General features: G+C 41.8%; 1 protein-coding gene across 2 annotated transcripts in view; it reads right to left on the bottom strand.

The window, feature by feature from the left end:
* Window positions 1-23184, bottom strand: part of gabbr2 (gamma-aminobutyric acid (GABA) B receptor, 2) — a 144290-nt gene that overhangs the window by 27204 nt on the left and 93902 nt on the right. For both annotated transcript variants that reach the window (XM_035528864.1, XM_035528865.1), the window contains exons 4-13: window positions 20320-20421; window positions 18071-18136; window positions 17617-17805; window positions 17133-17375; window positions 12318-12378; window positions 8978-9058; window positions 7783-7933; window positions 7543-7675; window positions 6467-6574; window positions 3438-3560 (exon numbers count right to left, since the gene is read on the bottom strand). In XM_035528864.1, coding sequence (XP_035384757.1) covers window positions 3438-3560; window positions 6467-6574; window positions 7543-7675; window positions 7783-7933; window positions 8978-9058; window positions 12318-12378; window positions 17133-17375; window positions 17617-17805; window positions 18071-18136; window positions 20320-20421 — 1257 coding nt within the window. The remainder of the gene's footprint in view (window positions 1-3437; window positions 3561-6466; window positions 6575-7542; window positions 7676-7782; window positions 7934-8977; window positions 9059-12317; window positions 12379-17132; window positions 17376-17616; window positions 17806-18070; window positions 18137-20319; window positions 20422-23184) is intronic.

The raw sequence follows: 23184 nt of genomic DNA, 5'->3' as shown, positions 1-23184 counted from the left end.
AAGATGCCTCTCCTACTGGGAACATTCTGAGGCCTCTTGCCAACAACAGTGAATCTGGCCACACTCTAGAGTCTAGACCCTATCTGGCAGCTCCAGCAGCCGATAATGAGAGCTTACATGTTCAGACCAATTACTCCCTGTATTAAAGAGCCATCTATAAAAAAGTGCATTTGCACATCAAAAAGTACCGTTGACTCATGTCCCGCTTGCCAAATAAGAGTGAGAAAGAGAGAGAAAGGAAGAGGAAAAGCAGAGAGGTGGAGGGAGAGGCCAGCATACTGTACGATTGTGTGTGTGTGAGATAGAGAGAGAGGGAAGAGAGGGAGAGGAATAAAAAGAAAATGAGAGAGAAAGAGAGCAAAAGAGAGATTATGTATACTGAGATGTGAGCACTCCAGACCATTGGACAGACAGCACAAATACACCCAGGTCAAGAGAGCTGTGAAGTAGAAATGGATGAGATGAGAGGCATTGCGTGTTGAAGACCTGTGTGTGGTTGTGTATTGTAGTAACATATTTCACAACAGACTCAGTAAAGAAAAAGAAGGATGAACGACAAACATTCTGTGCATTTTCACTAAAGGCATTCATGTATTTATTATATATTTGTATATAAGTACTGTGTGATTTGTGTGTGTGTGTGTGTGTGTTTAGCAGGGTGTCTGTGTCTATATTTCTCCGGATTTTCTTAACCTTCTTAACTGTCTCAACATCATCTAAACTGCAGTGGGCACTTTAAATCTCACACTCAGTTCTGTGCTTCAGGAAAACTTATGGGGTTACATAACACAAAGTAGAGCATTACATTTCCTTACATTTTCCATAATTGTGCATTGGTCTGTTGTCACATGTAAAAACACATTTGTTTCTCCTGAATAATACTTGCTTATTTTGCTAGACATCAAACAGCCTACTGTTCTTTCTTTTTTTTCTTGTTCTTTTCTTTTTGTGTCTGTGGATCAAGAGTGGTGATGCTGGTTTATGGGTGTCAGAAACCATGGACGTTGCCATGGAAATGGCTCCCTGCAATATTGTGAGCAGGCAGACTGCACTTGCTGCAGCATCGGCACGGGAACAGGAGCAATCGCGGCAAGTGTTGCTGGAGCACCCTGTGGAATGCTAATAAGCTCTTTGTCCTTCATAACACACACCCACACACGCACATGTACACACACGCACACACCCACACACGCACATGTACACACACACACACACACACACATAGAGAGAGAGAGAGAGAGAGAGAGAGAGAGAGAGAGACTTGTAGTCTGGATCTATAAAATCCCCATTACGTCTTTCACTTTCTCTATCTCTTCCTCTTTCTTTCTCTCTCTTACATCTCATATTTACATCCACTCAAGTTGTATTATAACCTGCTTTTTCAATGTCATGCCTCCTGGCTAAACCTACAGAAACAGGCATATTAGTTATGACCTGCATATTCAAATAAAATCAACCACTCTTAATTATGGAATGATACCAGGCTTTATCCCTTAGGAGATGTTACGGTCTATAAAAAATCTCCAGGCTTCTGACGGCAGAACTGTGGCTCTCTGCACCAAAGATGGCCCACTTTTCCTCAGCCTGCTTTCTCTTACAACTCTTTAAGCTAGAACTGGACCGGCCTTGGCCCAAATGGAGCAGCTTTACTTTGCTCAGGCTCTTACTGAGGAACTTTCAGTGAATGGACAGAGGGAGGGGAGGGCCCACCGCTGCTCACCCCGCACATTACACCCCCCGAAGCTCCATTCACTCCCATTCTGTTCTGACAAGCCATACAACTAGCTGTGTGCATGGAAGAAATTGGGCTTTTCTGTTAACCAAATGAGGTGGTAAATGAGCCGGTCAAGCATGAGTCCGGAGAGTACATAGAGAAACAGTGAAAGCGAGAAGAGTTTAGATCTGTGCATCCTGTTGGGTTGCCCCTGGTGAGAGCCCTTTTCTGTGCAGCCTCATTGACACTGTTAGGCTCAGACTGTACACACAGCTCCTGAAGGCTTTTGTTTCTCCAAACAATAAGACAGAAGCATAAGCACATAAAAGGCACATTGTCTAAGGCACCCACACAAAACAACTTTATGATCAGCAAAAAGGACAAAACTCATCCACTATACAGTATATGCAAATAGGATGCTTTGCCAGATGGAATGTCAAGACAGCTTGTTTGAAGGCTTGGTCATAGGACATGTACCTAGTCAAACAAGGTCAGTGCTCAGGACCTCTGAACAATGCCTGCAAAGTACACCTATAGTGTGTCATAAATATAAGGTACTGGAGATGGGAGAGGAAGAGGAGGCTGCTCTAAGTACCCTCGAGTGATGGTGGAGTTAATGGACCTTTTCCAGCCACCAATCAATCTGAACTAATCTCCCTGCCTTGACTTCTCCAAGGAGGGGGCAGCCATGATTCCATCGGTCTGACGGCATTGCCCATGACGCCTGCTGGTGTCATGGTCCAGTAATTCCCTCCTTCCTCTCTCCCCTGCCTGGGGGATTGGAAGCCATACACCTCAGTGTTTCAAGGAGGCTCCAAGGCTGTTAGAAGAGAATGGAGCACAATGGTGCAAAAAGTCCAGAGAGAGAAACCCAGAGAGAGAGAAAAAAAAGAAAGAGAGAGAGAAGAGGAAGCAAAGTCTTACCCATTGCCCATTTCAGGGAACCCCAGGGAAATGAAAGCAGCCAAAACCTTCAAACCTCCACACATCTAGGCCTGTTAACAACCTCATAAGGATGCTGTAGACTGGTGTGGACTTGGAACTGCCAAATTATTGGCAAGAGACTGTAGCCAGTGGCAACAAGCCAAAGTCCCTGCTGTTTCCAGGTCTTACTGGGCATATGACATCAGTGTCTCAGAAAAGGAATCAGTGCTAAAAATATCTCAAAATATACTCCTAACCATTGACTGCTCCACTTAATAAACACATCAGTTATGCTGTAATAACATCACTGTCATTTACCATATTAATTTATCAAATGGTGTATGTAAACATGCCTCAGTAAACATTGCACAAATCTGGTACAAACACACAATTATACAATACCGTAAAAATCAGGCTACAGACAACATTATGGAGCATCGGTGTCCGGTGTATGCTCATTTAAACATGTCTAATCAGTACTGACAGTGCCTGGCCCATGACTAAAGCAAGCAGAGCTCCAAAATGTCCATGCTATTTTGAAATTCTCTTTTCCACACATTGCCCCCTAAAGGGCAACGAGTGAAAGGCGCATCTAAGTGTCTCTTTTCCAACAAGGCGTGCCAATAAGCCACATCCCCACTGGCCTGCATCCACCATTGACAGGAGTGGGAGGGGCAGGATGGCTCACTTCCTGAACCAAAAATAGTAGCAGCGGTGAGAAGGCACTGCCAACCACGGTTACGGCTCCAAACATGAAGACAACAAAACAAGACTGGTGTGGTTAAAGTGGCAAACCCACCTCTAAGCTGTACTCCTCTACTGTCCTCTTCAGGGGATCCACAATTTGCCAGCATATGAGAATACACAGATCAATCAGCAACATCCCCCCCACGATGATCAGCAGCTTCTGGTCCTTGATAATCTGGAGGAAAGGGAAGAAAGGTCTGAGTAGGGGTGTGTGGACAAAGAGAGAGGCACAATTCAGTTCCAACAACTCAAAAAGGAACCTTCTTTCCTCACATACTGAACTTTGGAGGATGAAAGTACCAGACCCATCTGATCTTTTCTTTTTATTTAACAGCATTTGACCTGGACAGAATCAAAGAAAAGGTCACAGAGAGGCATGGAGAGGCACTGGGTGCTTTAGAGGAATCACACAGGAGAAAACACAGTGATTCTTTTCAGGTGCTGCTCAGAATAGAACTTTTGATTGGTTTTGATCCATGGGCTTTTGATGGCTTTGGAATTGGTCAAACAAAGATAGGCCAACACCTTTAGTGTCATTGAAAATATTGCAATAAATTAGGCTATGTATATACAACGGGTGGGTGCCTATCTAAAGGGCAACAGGTCCCCAAAGACCCACGAATAAAGGTTCAGTGATAAGACATATGACTTATGGTTAGCCAGCAAAAACGTGAAAATGTAATGTGCGGATAAAGGAATGAAGGAATAACTGAGGTGCATGGTTCAACTTTGGAATGATGGAAGATCATGACATTTCATATAGTATTAATAGTGTGTCAAACTGTAAATGTAAAAATATTAAAGTCCTTTAACTTAACGTACACAGGAACAAATATTTTGGTGAATTGTTCAAATACACAAAAAGCTTTGCTATTAAGATTTGCAGCATGCTGTCTGAATGTTCTAAGAGCCCCATTCAGCTTGCTTAAGTGACCCACACATGCACACACCCCCAGTATGGGCCCTCCAGCATACAGGAGCTGGAGCGGGAGTCAGGTTCCTGGCAGTCCACCATTGTGCACCAGCAGAAGCAGCAGTGTTTCGATTAAAATGCTGGAGTCAAGTTGCCCTCTGCTCACCACACCATTAGTCTCCACAGGCACAACCTAAGTAGTGCTAATTATGAAGGCAAGGGTAAGCACAGGGAATGGAAGCAGAGCGTCAAGACTGTGGGAGGTTGCCCCTTGCTTTATTAAAGCAATGGTGCCAGTGTAGGAAACTACAGTGAAGTTACAGCTGTTTGGTTATATCCAATAAAGTGAATTTTCAGCCTTTTATTTGATTTATTTTTATTTTTATTTATGCAAATGCATTTGCTTCGTTGTTTTGTTGTGTTACATTGTTGAACCTTCACCAGCATTAGAGATTTTGATCAGAGCAGCATAAACGAAAACATATTTCTATTCATTGCTTTTCCTGCCACTGTGGTGTTAGATTGTTAGCTAGGTGATGCTCTCAGTGGTATCATCTTTTTTATGAATTACATATAGTAAACATATCTTGGTATATAAAAAGTGCCCCATGGTCTAAATAGACCAGTGAAGCTGTGTGTATGCAACTGACACTACTCTCTCTGTCTTTCACTGATTCACGTTTCCTTTCCCTTTGAATGTGCTTTTCCCCTAGTTTTGTGCTTATTTCCCTTCATCCTCTCTCTCTTCCTCCCTCTTTTTCTGTACCTCTTCCCTCACTCCTCCTCTCTCTCCCTCCCTTTCTCTTGCTCCCTCTTTTGCTCCCTCCCTCTCACTCATTCTCTCTCTCCCTCTCTCTCATTCTCTCTCGCCCTCTGACAACTCACCCACTCTTCCTCCTGCATCAGAAGTGCTGCTCCCACACTGCTGCTGCTGCAGAGGTCTGTATGCTCTATAAATAACCAGGGCCAGCAGAGCAGTGCAGCTAAGGACTCGCCATACTTTACATAATCACTCACACAACAAAGGCCCACTGTGTCATATTCCTTCAGCCTTACTCGCTGCTTTCTTATTTCACAACTAAAACTGAAATTGAAAACCTATCAGAATTGAGGTCAGTGGGTGTGTGTGAAGATGTGGCATAAAACACATACAAATTTTATTGCACTGTGCCAGTATGTGTGATGTGTGAGTGGTGATACACTATTCACAGTGAAATGTTCACCCTTTGTTCACCTCCTATTCCCTTAGCAATAGGAGCAATAAACATATAAAGACACAGAGAATCTATTCCAACAGTAAAAGGAAGGAATATATGTATCTCCTGTGTGTGTGCGCGTGCATGCCCACACACACACCCACACACACACACACACACACACACACACACACACTCACACTCACTCACACACACACACACACACACACACACCCCATAAAGACTATAAATGTCCCATGGTAACAGATTAAATGTTCAAAAGTGGTGACTCCTATGGAATATACCGGAATAAGAGGCATGGGTAAAGCATGTATACTGTAAACAGATCCATGAGAAAATCGGGTCATCCAAGCTGCTCTTCCTCACAGGATAACTCAGAGAGAACTGCTGAATGATGTGAACCGGCAGGTGCTCCAGTCACCTCTCTTCCTCTTCTATCACACACATGTATTTGAGCTTGAGAAAGGAAGATGTTCAGCTGCAGGCTGTTGTGCTGCAATACTATGAGGGTAGCTGATGGCCAAATCCTACATTATGACCCACCACCAACGTGTTGTTATCCTGCACCTGGATTAAACAATCTGTGTGCTGCAGTGCAGACCTCTGCTTCATTCTCAATACTCCCCTGTGCTTAGCACTGGCTACCAGCTGCTTTCAAGGCCAGCAAGGCTGCTGTGTGTGGGGTGTGTGTGTTTGTGTTTGTGTGTGTGTGTGTGTTTGTGTGTGTTGGGTGTGTGTGTGGGTGGGTGGGTATGGGATGTGTGTGTGTGGGGTAGGGGTTGGAAGCAAATGCTGGCACTGCTATTCTGATCACTGCAGGGGTTTGACAGAAAGATCTGATCTTAATGTAGATTCTGTCATTTTGTAGAAGTGAAATAAAGATTGCATCATTCGGCAGCTGTATGGTTGTCATGGAGAAAACCACACTTAAAACACAACTACACAGCTCACCTTCTTCTTCATTTTCACATTCTTGAAGATGGCGTGTACTCTCCAGGTCTTCGCGAACATGGCACCGAATGCTGTCGTGTAGCCCACAGTGAGGATCCATGTGCGAACCTGAACAGGAGAACACTCCTCATTGGCTACAATGGCTACCATAATATTCCTCTGACTAACAGCAGTGAGACAAATTTATTCAAATGCTAAATAGGGCATTTCTAAAATGTAACATTTCAAAACTTTTCCCTCTAGTAACATACCTTGTATTAAATGATAAATTACAGTGTTGTTCATATTCAACTCTATACACAATACAGCATAAATACTGACCACTTGTTTTGCTACTGACTACTGCTAACAACTCTTATTACTGCATTTCTACCAAGCTAAGGTATGGAACTCAAAAAATAATTTTCTTGATAAATGAAAGAATTCCAATAGTGGGTACTAGCCCAGATAGTGCTCAAAACAGATTAGAATACATCTGAATCATCAATAAAACAGCCTAATCTTAGAAAAAGAATCCAGTTCTTACAGTCCTATTCCTTTCGGGAAAATACCTTTAGGGATAAACATTACCCCTCCTATCTCCTACTGTTTAACCTCTATTTCAACAAACAGCACTACTGTCAAACTGTCAGACACCCACTGCTTAGAATAAAAATGACAGTGAAAGAGGTCAAGTAAAGCTAGAAAGAATAAGGGCTCAGTTTATCAAAGAGCTGTCCACAGGAATACTGATTGCCTGATTTTCCTCCATCATCACTGCCATTGGAACGGCAGCTCTTTGGAGTGGCAGAACTTGGCGCAGGCTGCTAAATGTGTGCCACACACTACACTTTTTTTGGACCTTCCCCACAGACTCACACCTTCACAGTAATCAAAAATTCTTAATTAAATAGATTCAGACCATCACGTTCCAACAAGGACTAAGGAACAATGTGCTACATTCGCCTGAAAGAAAGACCAGTGTTGCATGGCATGCTAGTGTCTCAGAAGAGAAAGTGGACTGCTCTTAGATTTCACATGGCTGTAAATTTTTAAGCCGGCTCCCAGATGTACCTGCAAAGACACTAAATACTTACAGTGCACAAGGTCTCAAACTCTTTTTCTGAGACGAAGGAGCCATCCAGGCCAAACAGGAAGATGGAGGTGTATGAGAGCATCCCTCCCAGGATGATGAGGTTGTTCATGTAGGGACTGGACATTTTGATCAGCCTGCATGGGGAAAAGAGCACCAAGCTGCCACTCTAGTGATCACCCACTGCAATCCCTCTAGTGATCGCCTATCGTAAGGAGTTTGGGGGCCAAAACTCCACCCTGACCTGTGGTTGCGGTTCTTTATGTTGAAGAAGAGGAAGGCGCCGGCCATGAGCATGCCCAGTATGGTGATGGTGGACAAGATGCTGTATAGAGGCACATTGATGTGACGCCGCTGTGGGTGCACAAATGTCCGATCCTTTGGTGGCCCCACCCCTGAGGTGGAGTCAGAACACACTTATTAAAACAACTGGGGGTTAGTGCCATTTCACAGTAGTTACTTGGTATTTTTTTTGATATTGCTGTACCTAAAAAGAGATCCTAATGATACAGTAGGTTCAATTCAGGGCCTGATGTCTGCAAGCTTTTTGTCCAACTCGGCAGAGCTCCACCTCTTTGATTTTAAACCACACCTCTTAACCACCTCTTTATTATTCAGCTGTATAATAGCAATGCAGCATATTCTCTTTTAAAAGAATGACAAGGTTGACATGGATTTCCATGGTAATGGTGTAAGATAGTGAGCACAGTTTGAACAAATTTCTGAAAATCCTTCCGGTGAATCTGAATTATTTCTTAAATTTATTTATTTATGCTTTGGATAAAGGTACAAGTGACATAAGGTATGAAAGTAAGAGTTCAGCTCAGAAGTCAGGGCCATGAGAAGACGTTTAAATAGGTTTAAGGTCCTGAGAAACAGCCCTGAATGGGCTTCTTCACCATTTAAAGGCAAATTATCCAGCCTGTTTATTTAAGTGAACAGGACTTTGTCAGTGTCCCTCTCTTCAGAGTTTGTGGTCAGTGACCACAGTGTTTGTCATCTTTTTCCCTCTTTGTTTACTCTGTAAGCTTTTGTCAGTGTTCCAATCGATTCCTATGGCTTGTCTTACCAAGTTCTATTTGAGGAAGCACCTGACATAAAAAGGTCTGCTTTTCTTGAATTCATTGTGTTTGTATGTGTGCATGTGTGTATGTGTGCGTGTGTGTGGTGGGAAAGTATAAAAAGAAAACTCTGGGGATTAAACAAATGACAACGAATGTCACCTCAAATGTGCAAGTGAAAAATAGCTAGTGAATTATTCATTAGGTCATACTTCCAACAGTAAAAGGAAGGAACATGTGTATCTCCCATGTGTGTGTACACACACGCACAAACACAATATACACAAACACAGAGAAGTGCAAACACACAGACACACAGACACACACACACACACACACACACACACACACACACACACTATACTGGGCTTTCCCTACCTGGGAACCAAATGGTGTTGTTGGTGAGGTCGAGGATGTCAGCAATGGCGTTGTACTCCCCTACCTTCACCTCCTCGCCCTCTGTAAGAGACAGCAGCAGAAGAGCACAGCTCTGATAAAAGTACTAGTCTGACTCACTCCAATAGTCTGAGGGGAAACAAGACAGTGAACACAGAAGCTAACAAAAGCTCAATCACTCAAAGTAACTGAAATTAAAAATAACTGTGATTTTGTTTTATGAGCATTACTATACTTTTTTTTTTAAATGAATGTCACAATTAAATAAAGTAAACAAAATCGCATGTTAAATTTAATAAATTAATGCTTGAACTGAAACAACTCAATTAGAGGGCACTGTTCAAACAAACTATTCATGTAGTTCCAATGTCTGCAATTTAGTAAATGCAAACGATTTTCCCCATAGTGTACATTCTTCAATTAACAGACTTTAGGAAGAACCATTTTGATGTTTTTCAGCTTGGCTTTGTAGCAGAACCCTTCTTGCTGTTGGATAAAATCCTTGTCTAGACCCCCCCAGACACCTAGGGAGCAATACAGGAAGCAAAAAGCCTTTAACATTTGATTGCACTAAATGCACAATTAAAAAAAAAGAAAACGATGTGTATGTTGTGTGGGGGTAATGACTCTAATAACAAGCAGAATGGACATCTAGAGAGAGACAGCAATGAAAATAAATAATGTTGTTCTTCCCAAGAGGAAAAGATGTTACAAAATAATGAAACAATAAAACAAGGGTAGTACTGCACATTACCACTGGTAACTAGATATACACTGAGGTTATGTTTCCACAGGTACCTTTAAAATAACAGTAAATCTCACATGAAAACAGAGTCTCTATCAAACAGTCAAATATTAGTAGTAGTCCCAAGTGCATGTTCAATATATCTCCCAGAAATACCAATTAGACAACTCTGATAAACAAACATCCTTGGAGATAGCTGCTGAACAAGACTAAGCAAGAGAGTTCAGATTTCTGTGAAAAGGAAAGGCAAAGTCCTTTGTAAGTCTTTTAAGTTGACTGTACATATTACGCAGAGGTCAATATAAGCCAGAACAGAGTACTTTATTATCAGCAACCCTTCATTTCTGATTCTCATGATGCTCCTCAGTGATCTCCTCCTGGTTCTAGGTGGGTAGAGGTGGCTGAGGCTGATGGTTTGATGTAAGCTGTCTGTGTACTTCTGAAACAATGGGCAGTCTGCGACACAGATGAGCTGTCTCAGCTCCACTGTCCCTATACCACTATGCCACAGGAGTATGACTAACGGCAAGCCCCTGTGGCCCAGAGTCCTCTGGCCCCTCTCTCCCACACACACGCACACATACATACATACCACACACACACACATTATTATTTACTGTGCCAAGTGTCTCTTTTAAAATGTCCTGTACCCTTAATCTTTATTGCAGAAAGGCTTTTCATGCTGGGTGTTTACATAGAAATAATAATTCAGTCTCTAAACTGGGTTGATGGGTTCATGCATGCATGCCATGCTTAATGGCTTCTTCAGGGCACACGGCTCTTATCAGGTAAGGAAATGCTGCTACAGTCATTTAGCTTTTACTTCTAGACATCATATTATCATGTCATACTTAAATAGAGATGGATGTGTTGAGTATGTTTCATATAACTTGTGATTATTGCTAGTAACAGTTCATGGACACGTCTGATATATATATATATATATATATATATATATATATATATATATATATATATATATATATATATATATATATATATATATATAAAATACTTAATACGTCAGGCCTTTGGTTTACATACCATATTTATGTTTTGAAACCACAAAATGTTGATATTAGGTTTTGTAGAATTTCAAATAATTATAGCAATGAACCTAGAGTGAGTTCTTCCTGTCCTCATTAACAAGAGGACAGTGATTCAGAACCTGAAGCACTTTGAACATACCATATGCTTGGCTGATTTAAGAGGTCAAATCAAATGCTTAGCTTAATCAAAGGGTGATCAAATCAATAACTAGTTTATCCCTCTGCCGCCCACCGCCTTATCCAGATGGAGGAGGCTGGGAGCCGTATCAGAGACAGACTCCCAAACTTAGGTCTGCCATCCCCTCCAGGATGGGGCATAGGCTCAGCACCTCATTACAAATGAGGCAATCATATTCAATCAGTTAGCCCAGTAAAAGAGAGGTAGGGTCATGTGTATGGGTGGGTGTGTGGGTGGGTTGGGGTGTGATACACAGAAGGAGGGAGCAGAGAGATAGAGAACAGTGCCTTATGCCAGTGTGGCTCTCTTTTGATTGTTCTAGTGGAGTAGAAGCAGCTCTCCGCTGCACTGTTGATAACATATTTTTTTTTTTTTTGCCACTTATCTGCCAAACTGCCAGTTGCCATCGAATAGACAGCCAGTTCAATCACCCCACAGCTTAACAGGTCTCCCTGTCCTGCGGCTTTGCACACACACGCACACACACACACACACACACACACACACACACACACGTAGGCGTGCGCGCATGTGCGCACACACACAAACACACACACACGCACACACACACACACACACACAGACACACTCAGACACAGACAATCTTTTTTCTCACAGACATACACAAACACACAGAAACAAACACAATCTCTGTCCTGCTCTCTGTTACTCTTCCTCTCTCAAACACAATATTTATTTTTCTTTCTCAAATACCCAAGTACACACAGACACAAACACACATTTCTCTGTCTCCCTTTCTCACACACCCACAAACACACACATAAACACAGACAGAATAATGACGAAAGACTATGGAGGATACCTCTGTGCAGAAAGCAGAAAGCAGAAAGGAAGGTCATGGCCTGTAGTTGTTATAGGCTAGAAGGGGGGAATCCCCTGCTCAGAGATTAAATCATACTCCAAGATTAAATCTCAGCTATCCAAACCCCCCATTTAGGCTTCCAGGAACACACTGGATTAATAACTGCTGATGCCAGAGTATTGGGATCGCTGACCCCATTAGACCATGCTCATGAACCCCATGGCCACTTTACCTCACGGCTCTGTAATGAATGGCACAAACAATGCCCAGATGTAGCACCGTGCCATGGCTATACAAAAAGATGCATAAACATATGGGTACACTGCTATGATCTTGCAGTTGACATCACATCAGTCTGGGTTCAAAATAAGACTTCCTCACACTGAAAATATATAATTTGATTTATTATGATTGGATGATATGACTATTTTCCCAAGTGTCTAAGCACTGTTTCAAACAGGCCTTGTGAATCAGAGTCCTCTACAAGTAATGCTTGTAACGTCTGAGGGAATTCAAGGTACACTTACCCTGAAACTGTGTGAACTTGATGGTTCCCATGCGCTCTCCATTCCTGAACATGACTTGACCCTGCAAAAACACAAAAAACATGCCTTCATATAAATTGTGAATGTACACGGGCAAACGTTGTGTCATGGACAGGCATGTTGTATTATTAAGAGTGAATTTCTACTTTGTTGCAGCCTCATTGATTCTTGGCACAGTGACAAACTTGAGGGTGTACCTACAGGTCTAGCATGGTCCATGCCTCTGGACCATTTATTAAATTAGAGGTCAGTAAATTGATCTCTTTATTGAAGCGAACATAATTAATAGCAGCAAAATTGATTTGCTAAATACTGAACGAATGTGAAGACTCCCTAAGGACATCAGACTGCACTGGTTTAGGATATGTCATCCCTTAGTGCCAATCAAAAACAAACAAAACAGAATATACCTAACTTGATTCTGGAATGTATGCTGACAAACACTTACACAGATAATGGGCTCAGGCCCCCACTGAGCAGAAAGAGTTAGTTCAGATTAGCTCAGACCATGGGCATCGTTAGGCCTATTTTATGGGGGCTAAAGCCCCCCCGCCCCCCTTAAATGTTCTTTATTCCTCCCATATATGCATACATTATTAGCATAAATCTTTAATAGTTCTCATTGATATATCTTATTCCCCATGCCACAGTGTCTCCAAATTCACAATATACTGAGTTAAAGGGGCACTAGGACCTGGGTGCTGCTGCCGTACAACAGCCCTGTAGCCTGAACCACAATTTGAGTCTGAAAGATTTAATGTTTGGGCAATCTGTGACACTGTTACCAACTGCTCTGTACTGCTTTGCTGAAATCTCAATTAGTTTATGTTGCATTATGTGTGAGAGAGATTGCAGCATTTAGGGCAGGTGTTAATGGATGATTCTTCTTAATTTTTGCTATTCTCTTGGGGGGCTTAGCCCCTGGCTCAGACCATTAAAACCTGACACAAAGCCCACCGAACATCATGAATTAATGGATGTTTGACAGGTGACTGCGGACAACTGACTAAATGAATAAAAAACAAGTACTCTAACTAGCAACCATAAAACCTCATTATTTTGCCAAAACATTGTCTCATGCCCTCATTAAATAAGTATTGTGTAAAGTCTGTGTATTATCTGGCTAATGAACCGTTTAGCTGGATTTGAGACTACTTGCTCCAGCAATATAACAGGTGAGAGGCACCATGGCAATGATTAGAAACTGATTAGTACCTCGGAAGAGAACAGAGAGCCCACCTCATCTCTCAGAATACCCTGCACTAAAGTGCACAGTAACCTGTAGCACCTTTATCATGCCCTCCTTCCATTTCTGATTCTCTGATGTGGCTGCTCTGAATGAAAGCTCATTGTAGTTAGAGGCATTACAGTGCAAGTCACACACACACACACACACATCACTTCGTTCACTGTCATTCCAAGTTACACGTGTTACTGAATAAAAGACTCAATCCACTCAGAAGAAATCCAGTTGTTACTTGTTCACAGCACTGATTACTACATTAAAGGAATAAACAGTTCTCTAATGTACAGTAAGCATTTTAAGTGAAATACAGTAGGTCTAGTGACAATGTTGCATCGTCTGCACCTGAGTTGTTTAGGCTGTAGTTACAAATGAAATCAAAAGCTTCAAGTTTACTACTGGGGTATTTCAATTTTAGGGCTAAATACAGAAAAGACTAAGTCACACCAGCTGACGGGTGGGACTTCTGAATGTCTGGAGATCACGTGTGTGTCTGTGAATGTGAAAAAGCATCTATGGGCCAAATCAGTGGTATGTTTTGTCTCCTTAAGGAACTTCTGTACTCATGTGCCATGTTACACATAAGTGCCTCAAACAAACCAGGCCTTTGTCAACAGCCTCTGGTATGATTACTGTATGGTTTTTTTTTTGTGTGTAATAGTAATGTTTGTGCTTTATTTATATTAGATTCATCTTCTTACTGTGCCAAGTCTAACTAAAAATGTTTCTCCATATGATATACAGCCTTGACATCCTTATTGTACTGTACAGACCATATACCACTACCATATAATACGTCATAATGAAGTGATCTCATGATTTCACTGTCGATCAAACAGCAAGTATATTTGTTCCTAGCTGCCTGTAAGCACAGGTCACTACTGACTGCAAAATAGAGACCTGGACCTCCATGCCTGCTGGCAGCAAATGGCGTGAACCACCTGCTGCCCTACCAGCATGAGCACCGAGACCAATACAGCCCTAATTATGAGCCTAGTGTGCATTTACATGGGGCGGAGTGCAGGGTGATGATAGGGGGTATGTAAGCCCAATGTAGGTGTGAAAGTCTAATCAAGGCTCCACTCCCTTGCTCTCAAGTGTGCAGCAGAGCAGGACGAAATGTGCTGAAAGCCTGGGTGAACTCACGATGACGCTTGTGTAAGTATGGCGGTTCAACACCCAGCCCCACTCAATCATGTACCGACCCCTAAACATTCTATTAGTCCAAGCTTTATAATGGACACTTATAGCCAACCAGAGTATTAAAACAATGTTGTGTAAATTTCTGTACCATATATGTACCAAGTCTTGGCACCCCAATGTATGTACGTACCAAGTCTTGACACCCCCAAAAATTATGAACCAATTATCTGCACAATATTTTTATCTGCTTTTAAAACACTGCATATAAATGGATTGTAATGCAATAAAATGTTAATGCAGATAAACATACAAAAATAATACAATAAAAATAACTGTTATAACTCAATCAATAACTAGGTTATCATATGTGATGACTAGAACACCACAGGTTTGGTTCCCAAACCCCTCCTCTGTGTTCAATAAATAAATAAATAAAACATTGACCTACTCAACATGATGTTTCAAACATATTAAAACACAATACAGACCTAAAGTCTGGTAGAACAAAACTCCACCCACAACATAACAGTACCCTGCTAAATATTTAATATATTGTTGAAGTATTATTATATTATTTTCTTTGTGTGAAAACTAAGACTGTGACATGCCACTGTACATATGCAGACCTTTTTGATATAACTATGTTAAACAAAGCAATTTCAAACAGTGACCATTGCTTTTGACATTTACAAACAGTTGTACTGAAGAATAGGAAATGAATCAGCCTGAGGTTCAGTTTCAGAGCAGTAAAAAAATCTCTCTCATTGGCTCTCTTTCAACCAAAAGCTCAGAAGTGGTGCACGCCTCCACGTCTCATTCAGAGTGATCCATGCTCCCGAGAGGCTTGGCTAAGCTAATGTTTTACTTCCTGAAGCGTGCTGCCATCCGATCAATAGTCCTGCTTGGTGGTATCGGAGTCTTGACAGAGAGAGCGGAAGAAACAGAGTGTTCACCAGCACCACTCTGTATAGCCGTGTGCAGGGCAAGGAGAGTGCTGTCAGTAGCAATGACAGTCAGCAATGATAAGATGCATGGGAAAAAAAATGACCTTTGTTGGAATCAGTATAAACATGATTCCAAAGAGCAAACTTGCAGATTTCTGATATAAAGGCAGTTCTAATGGGACAATATATAGCTGACATTTGATGCTAAGTGTGCAAAGTACTCAGCAGGGTTGTACAGTGTGCTGCAATCCCTGTCTGCATACGCTAACACACCAGCTTGACACAAAGGCCCCATGCAGCATTTTATCCAAACTACACTGTTTCGATCTTTCCTGCTGACAGTGCTGCTCACTTCCTTCCCTGAAAGCTGTTTGTTTTGCTGCTGTGATTTCCCCTCCATTAGGCTGCAGTTCCAGGGAGGGAGGCTGTGATCACGCAGCCCGCAGCAAGTGTGCCATCAGGCCAAGTGTGCAAGATACTCTCCACAAATGAGCCAGAGAGAGGAGACATGACCTCTGGCTAAGAACTAAAGAGGGTCAACCACAGGAAAATCAGGACCAGTAATCATCCTCAGACATCATCCATGTTCCTTTGTCCCAAACTGGAGATCTCAATTTATGCTTTATTAGCTCTCGTACATTGCTCATTTCACTTGCAGCAGCTGTATTGCTTGCTTTTACATTTACTTTTATGGAAGTTTTTTCCCTAGAGTTCTCTCTCTATATAACATCCAGCAGCATCCTATTACTCTGGTCACAGATGCACTGCACACACACACACACACACACACACACACACACAAAAAACAAAACAAAACAAAACAAAAAAAACATGTCTGCAGGGAGGACAGTCACTGCATGCCAAATCTGTCCAGTGCTCACTCACTCTCCTTTGCCTTGGCTGCCTCTCTCTCTGTTTATTCTATACGATTTTGTGTTTGTGCTCCCGGCCTCGCATCCCAGGTCTTATACTCCCCACCCACCGGAAGCCCTGTCTACACTCCTAATATCTCACCCATGCATGTTGGCAGTGCCTCGGCTCCTGCTCACCAATCACAGAATGGCCTTTATAGTACTTGTGCCTTAGGAAATGTCACTTGCCTTCTCAATGCAAAACAGCATGCATACATCTTGCTGGCTGCTTCTAAAATGAGCCCTTTTTAGCGGGATTGCCTTGCAGTGATCCCAACTATTTGAAATCTGGGACCCTTTCGACAGGGGGATAACCCCCTAGGGAAACCCATTGTAAAAGAATGGATGTAATGTATAGAATCTCAGGCCTCTCTTTGGAGGAGATGTTTCCCAGGCTTTGTGACAGTGCAATAGAGATTGCTGTTATTTTCTTTAGTCCTGCAATTCATGAATTTAAATGAGGTTTCACAAGGAACATTGCAGTTCATTAGGGATCTAGCTGTTGGCCTAGCTTTCATACTTGTGCTGAGAGACTGACATGAAAACAGAGTCTCACCGTCACACCAAAGAAGTTGGTTTCGTTCATCACATCCAGCACCATCTTGCCCACCTCATGGTCATCCATGGTGGCATTGCGGTAGATGTTGTGCCTCTGTTTCTGATGTAGTAGCTCCATGACACGGCTCAGGGTCCTGGCAATCACCCAGATGCCATCATAGGCAAAGCCATGGAACTTGCTGGACTCGACCCCTTTCTGCTCCCGCTCCCTGTTGTACTCTTTTTCATACTCCTCAGGCGTCTGAAGATAGGGAAAAGCAGGCTTAGATGTGGCTGATGCTGCATGTGTATGATGTAATGATGTTTAACAAAAATTCTGCATGCTATGGATACATTTGTTTTGGTTGTCATTTCACCTCTACTTTCAACCTCTGTTATTTTTCTTTGCTTCTTGCAAGCTATGCAGTCACCAATCATATTTCATCACTTTTCCTTTCAGAGAAGGTTTTGATGAAATGAGGCAGAATGCAAGAGACACTCACACGTCCAGAGATTCCTTTGGTCTTTTTGGCACTGAGAGGCTCAAAGTCAACACTTATGTATCCGTTCATGGCTGTCAGAAGCTTCTTGGTGGTGCAGTTGGTAGAGTTTGCCTGCTCCCACCAATTGCCTTGGTACCATCCTGGGATGATCCACTGGTACTTACTGCCATACATGTTCAGGTTGTAGGCCTACAGAACACAAAATATGGAAGGCATTTATAGTACGGATTGAATATACACATGCTTCCTCCTCTAGTAAACACACAGAATCGGTTGTACTGACTTAAAAAATATTTCTAATGCTAACACAGGTGCTACACATACATGTTTTTATGTGAATGTTCACCAGGTTTGTCAATAATAATAATAACTCATAGGCTATCTCCAGAGACTTTGGAAGTATGGTTACTTCAGATAGTCTAAGTGACAAGGAGCTTTAGAAGAAAATACTCACACAACAGAAGACTTTAGAGGCCAGGTTCTCATCAAACTGACCAATGATGATCCTTACATCATTATCCTACAAAACCAGTATGAAAAAAGTCAACTCAACATGGTTTACATTGTAATGATAGAAATAAAAATTTACAAATGTGTCCACAAATGCTTGGTGAAAAGGTTTATTGATTCAGTGAATGGTGAAAGTAGCAAATGTATGTTTTACAAAAATGTATTCCTAGATTCATTCTATGCTTTCTCAGAGGTGGGAAGTGTACGGTTTCTAAAACTTGAAGAGGGTATTTATCTTCGCTGACCATGGCATTCCATCCATTACAGGACAGACATTAATGTCAGTCCTGACAATTGTTTGATATCCAAAAGGGGCAGAGGAGCGCTCTCCATCAGCAGCGTGAACACATGCTGCATGATTGAGTCAATAAATAATTCAGCCCACTCTCCAGAACTGTGTTTCCACCTCATCTGGCTGCACTTCACACAAGATCCATCTATCAGCAGTACTCTACACTGCAAAGAACTATAGAGTAGTGGTCCTCCACACAGTTACCACACCAGAAGACAGGTTAGGTGGAGAGATACAAGTTACAGTCCTTTCATGTTTGACATGTTCACTGCTAGTGCAGGCCCTATAATACTTTTTACTTCATAAAAGTATTATTTCTTAGACTTGTTATGATATTGTATGTACATGCACTGTAAGTGCAGATAGGAGGAGAGGTCACAGCTTTGATTTGTGTTAAAGCTGCTTAGAAATACATGTTAATACATTGTCTATTAATTACAACATGAACTTCAACTATAATTCATTCTGCTACATAGTTTACATTCTCACATAACTCCACAAAACAACAGGTATCTGTAGTGTATACCTTTAACATTCTAATATTTATACTGTATATCAAGATTCTCTGGTATCGGTGATGTAAAGTTTCATAGGGCCAAGTTAAATGTTTAGACAGGGCTGCTGTGCCCTTGGTGCTCGTAAATTAAACATTTTCATTGGATGGTTCCAGCTTCATATCTCACCATATTCTTTGTCATATACATTAATATTATGTAAACAATTTCAAGTGATGTGCCAGTCAAAACAATTTTCCAAGGAAGGAAAAGGTAACCAGGGTGGGCTATTTACTTTAGCCCACCTTTAAAATGAACTGTCAGAATGATACCAGATCCAGCACATCTTGTCACAACTGTGCCCTAATGAGCACCATCCATTAGCATCAGTATAAAGCCAGGGCCCCAGCTCTCTCCCTGCAGGGACATACAACCTCAACACAATACAGCAGATTTAGCACTAAACAGTGCATGTGTGTGGCCCATCATTCCCTACCCTTCCTCTCAGCACCTCAGAGAGTGTCCTCAAAAAGGGCCTCAACTACCACAATACCTCTTCAGTGCCACATTGGAGCCAGAATGCATGCTGGGAGATTTTGGAGATTTTGTGTGGAACACTCCTGCTTCCCTTTTCATGGCCTTTCTCTCACTGCCTGAAACCAAGACACTGGAAGGCCTGGCACAGGCCCCTTCAGTGGAAGCACTTAACCTGAATTTCCCCAGTTGCGGAAATACTTCCAACTGTTCTGGTGTACTGGCAGGGACTTGCCCCTGTCAAGTAAAGCCACTATCCAGGCCAGTGTGCCAAACTATTCATATCAAACCACTGCAAACTGTTTGTAATATCCAGGTCAATTGAGATGCAAAACAAGCCAGCACATCTCTCTCTGCTACTGCACTCAATCCTTTCAGTCAACCTTTTATTATGTCAGAATCTGCACACAGCAGAGCCACTGTGAGTGGTTACCCAGTGTGGAGTTTTTACCCTCTGAGAGTGGATGTCAAAGGGTGAAAAATCCAGGGTGGCAGAATTTGAAGGAACATTTCTACTGTGATTCTGTTATCTGGAGAATTGGGTCCATAGATGTACAAAGTCAATTCAGTAACAGGAGCTGGTTCAATGGTTTCACGGCAACAGGGAAAAATTGCTGGGAGAAAATGACTGTGAAAATGGTTAGGACAGAGTGGAGGAAAGGGAAAAGAGAAATGAGATATATCGCATATAAGAGGGGCAGGTAAAATACTTCAGACAGACAGACAGATCTGCCTTTCACTCCATTTTAATATCAGTCAAAAACACACTTTAATATCATTTTGCCATAAATGGCGAACAAGTTTATTCAATGTAAGTGTATAATGTTAGCAAGGTAGACAGACTCTTAATGGACTTTGTTTGAAGCTCCTTACCTTCAGTTTCTTTACATTAACACAGGGGTCATTAGAAAAGCTCTCTGTGTCTGCTATCTGGATATTTGCCCTCTCAAGTTCATTGGTCAAATCATTGCGTACCTGTTAGAGAATGAAAGAAATCAAAAGCATGGATTAGATATGGGCAGTAAAACAATCTCTGATATTTGATTTATATCTATGTACATTTCCTCTGTTCGCATTCACAGCATGCTGATGGCTATGAGTCTGTTCTCCAGTGGTCCCCTGCTCTGGATATGACTCAGCTTTGCTTGCATTGCCTCATAAAGCCATCGTGTATGGTTGTCAATGAAAACTCATGAGAAATTCACCATCTCACAAACAGGAAAACAATATCCACCACATGCAGAATATGACCTGGAAATCAGTCATATACTTTTGAAAAATTTTTTGTGTGTGTGTGTTTGTGTAGTGGTGTAAAAAATACAATAAGACTTGTTACTTTGCAAATAAGAAATCCCCAGAACAGAATCCGAAAGGAAGACATCCACATGATATATGGATCACAAATACTGCTTTAATAGGCAACTTCACTCTGAACATCAGACAACGCAGGAAATTGGATTAGGATCGATCACTGGACTTCGTTTTCCTCCTCCTGTACTGGACTCCATCCATAACTTTAGTGCCTTCACAGTGACTTTAGTGCCTTTCAACTTATTAGATAGGAAAGTGGAAGTAGAAGCATGCTAACTTTAGACACACACTGAGAAAACTCCCTTTTCCAAACTCGGATTTAAGGCCTTGGATATAGGAAGGGCAGGGTGCAAACACATTAGATGGACTTGTGCATCATCAGAGGGATGTGCCTCAGGGCTCATCTGCAAGGGAATCACAGTGTGGAAAACTTGGAACAAAGGAGCACTTGTGACCTGCTGTTTTATTTGACACTTGAGTGCAGGGGTGTAGCTACTGAACCTGCAACTTATTTTCCAGACTTTTACAATGCCAGCGCTGAGTGCTGCTGGCTGCTTGGCTATATTCTCACCACATTTATATTACACTCCCCTTCATGCCTTTCTGTTTTAACATCTTTAAAAAAAAAACCATGCATTAATAACATTTTTGCATTAATTCAGAACACCTTGCTCCCCATCTCATTTCTTTTTTTTTTTTGCTAATGGGGTCAGACATGTACAGGCAGTTGACTCAACATCTTTTTTTTTTTACCTTTCAATTTGTTAATAACGTTGACTGTTTGATTTGACCTTTTTGAAATAAAGCATTGTCTTGGGGTCTAGTTCTTTTCAGCTTGCTACGGTAGCATTAGCTAGCTAGCTAGGTGTATATCTGCAAGCGTTGACTTCCTCCAGTGTTGGCAAACAAACAAACTAGCTAAGATAAGTTACATAGCTTCCTTGCTAGCTATTTAGTTTGTCGAAATGTTGCCGAAGCACTTGAGGTCTACATTTGCCGCGGGACTATTAACATGTTGTTCGTCGTGTCACATTAAATTAATGTGAACGACATCCTGCAGTTAGCTAACATAATAGGTGATTATTAAATACCTCATCTTGAAGGACTAAATAATGAAGCCATGGTTAAGATGTAAGGTCATTTAGCTAGCTTACTAGCATTAAATTGTAGCTATTTTGCTAGCTAACTTGCTAACATGTAATGAAGAAATTAAGAGTCTCATTCCAAATCGCGGTTGATGGAAATGAAGGCACATGGTTACCGATAATGGATAACTAGTAAATGTATAAACATTCTTCAGTTATGTCGTGTTTGTCTCAGCATTAAGAGAGTGCTCGTGCACTAACATAGCCGAAGTTTGGTTGGGGATACTGTATACTGGTCCCCATAGCAGTATGGAGAATAGTACCCAGTATGCGACAAATGCAAACCATACTTCAAGGCTATGTGAATGTAAGCAGCTCTGTTCGATATATACTGTATACTGAATATTGGTCGCCACAGTAGGATGCAATAAAGCCAAACTACATGGTCACATGAACGTATGAAGGTTCCAAACACTTGAGAAAGGTTTTCCATTGCTGTTGCATGACAGGGTGCAGTACACAACGAAAATGGCTCTGGTCATGTACTGGAGAATTTGGCAGAAGTAGTATGTCATCTGGGCATCTTTCGTGTACTGGAAAAACTCAACTCTCAACTCATGTTTCAAAATCTGAGCCGGTCTTGCAGATTTCCCCTTTGTAACAATTGAAGGATTCAACCTTTTCTCTCACAGGAAGCTGCCCAGATAATTATGCAGCCTCTTGTAATATCAAAGATAGACTACTGCAACTTGCTGGTCTTCCTCTAAGAGTAATCAGACCTCTATAACTTGTCCAGAATGAAGAAGCACAACTGGTTATCAATCTTCCAAAGTTCACACGTCACTCTGCTGCTGGGTTCCCTTCATTGGCTTCCAGTAGCTGCCCGAATCAGATTTAAAATCTTAATTCTTGCCTACAAAGCCAAACATGGACCAGCCCCTCTATACATGATGCCAGTGGTCAATGCCCAATCCTTACTTTGAGTACTACAAATCTCAAGGATGGCTCGGCTTGAAACACCATGCTTCAATCTCATGGAAGACAAGCAACAAGACTATTCTCTGTCCTGGCTCCCAGATGGTGGAATGAACGTCCGCTGGCTGTCCAGACCGCAGAGTCCTTTTCAGTCTTCAAATGCAGAATGAATACCCATCTATTTGTGGAATATTTAAATGACCACTGATCCTGCACCCATATTGAGTAACTGAAACTGAAGTACTTATTGTAGGGTATTGTTTATTGCATTTATTGTTGTTTTATAGAGCTTATGTGTTTTGCACTTCTAGGCATCAGCATTGATGCCTGGTAAATATCCCTGTATTTCAACAGCATTCTAGTTCAG

The sequence above is a fragment of the Electrophorus electricus genome, chromosome 8 (assembly GCF_013358815.1).
Source record: "Electrophorus electricus isolate fEleEle1 chromosome 8, fEleEle1.pri, whole genome shotgun sequence".
In the NCBI taxonomy this organism is placed as follows: Eukaryota; Metazoa; Chordata; class Actinopteri; order Gymnotiformes; family Gymnotidae; genus Electrophorus; species Electrophorus electricus.
The sequence above is the reverse complement of the archived record's forward strand: the minus strand, read 5'-3'. Positions and strand labels throughout refer to the sequence as shown.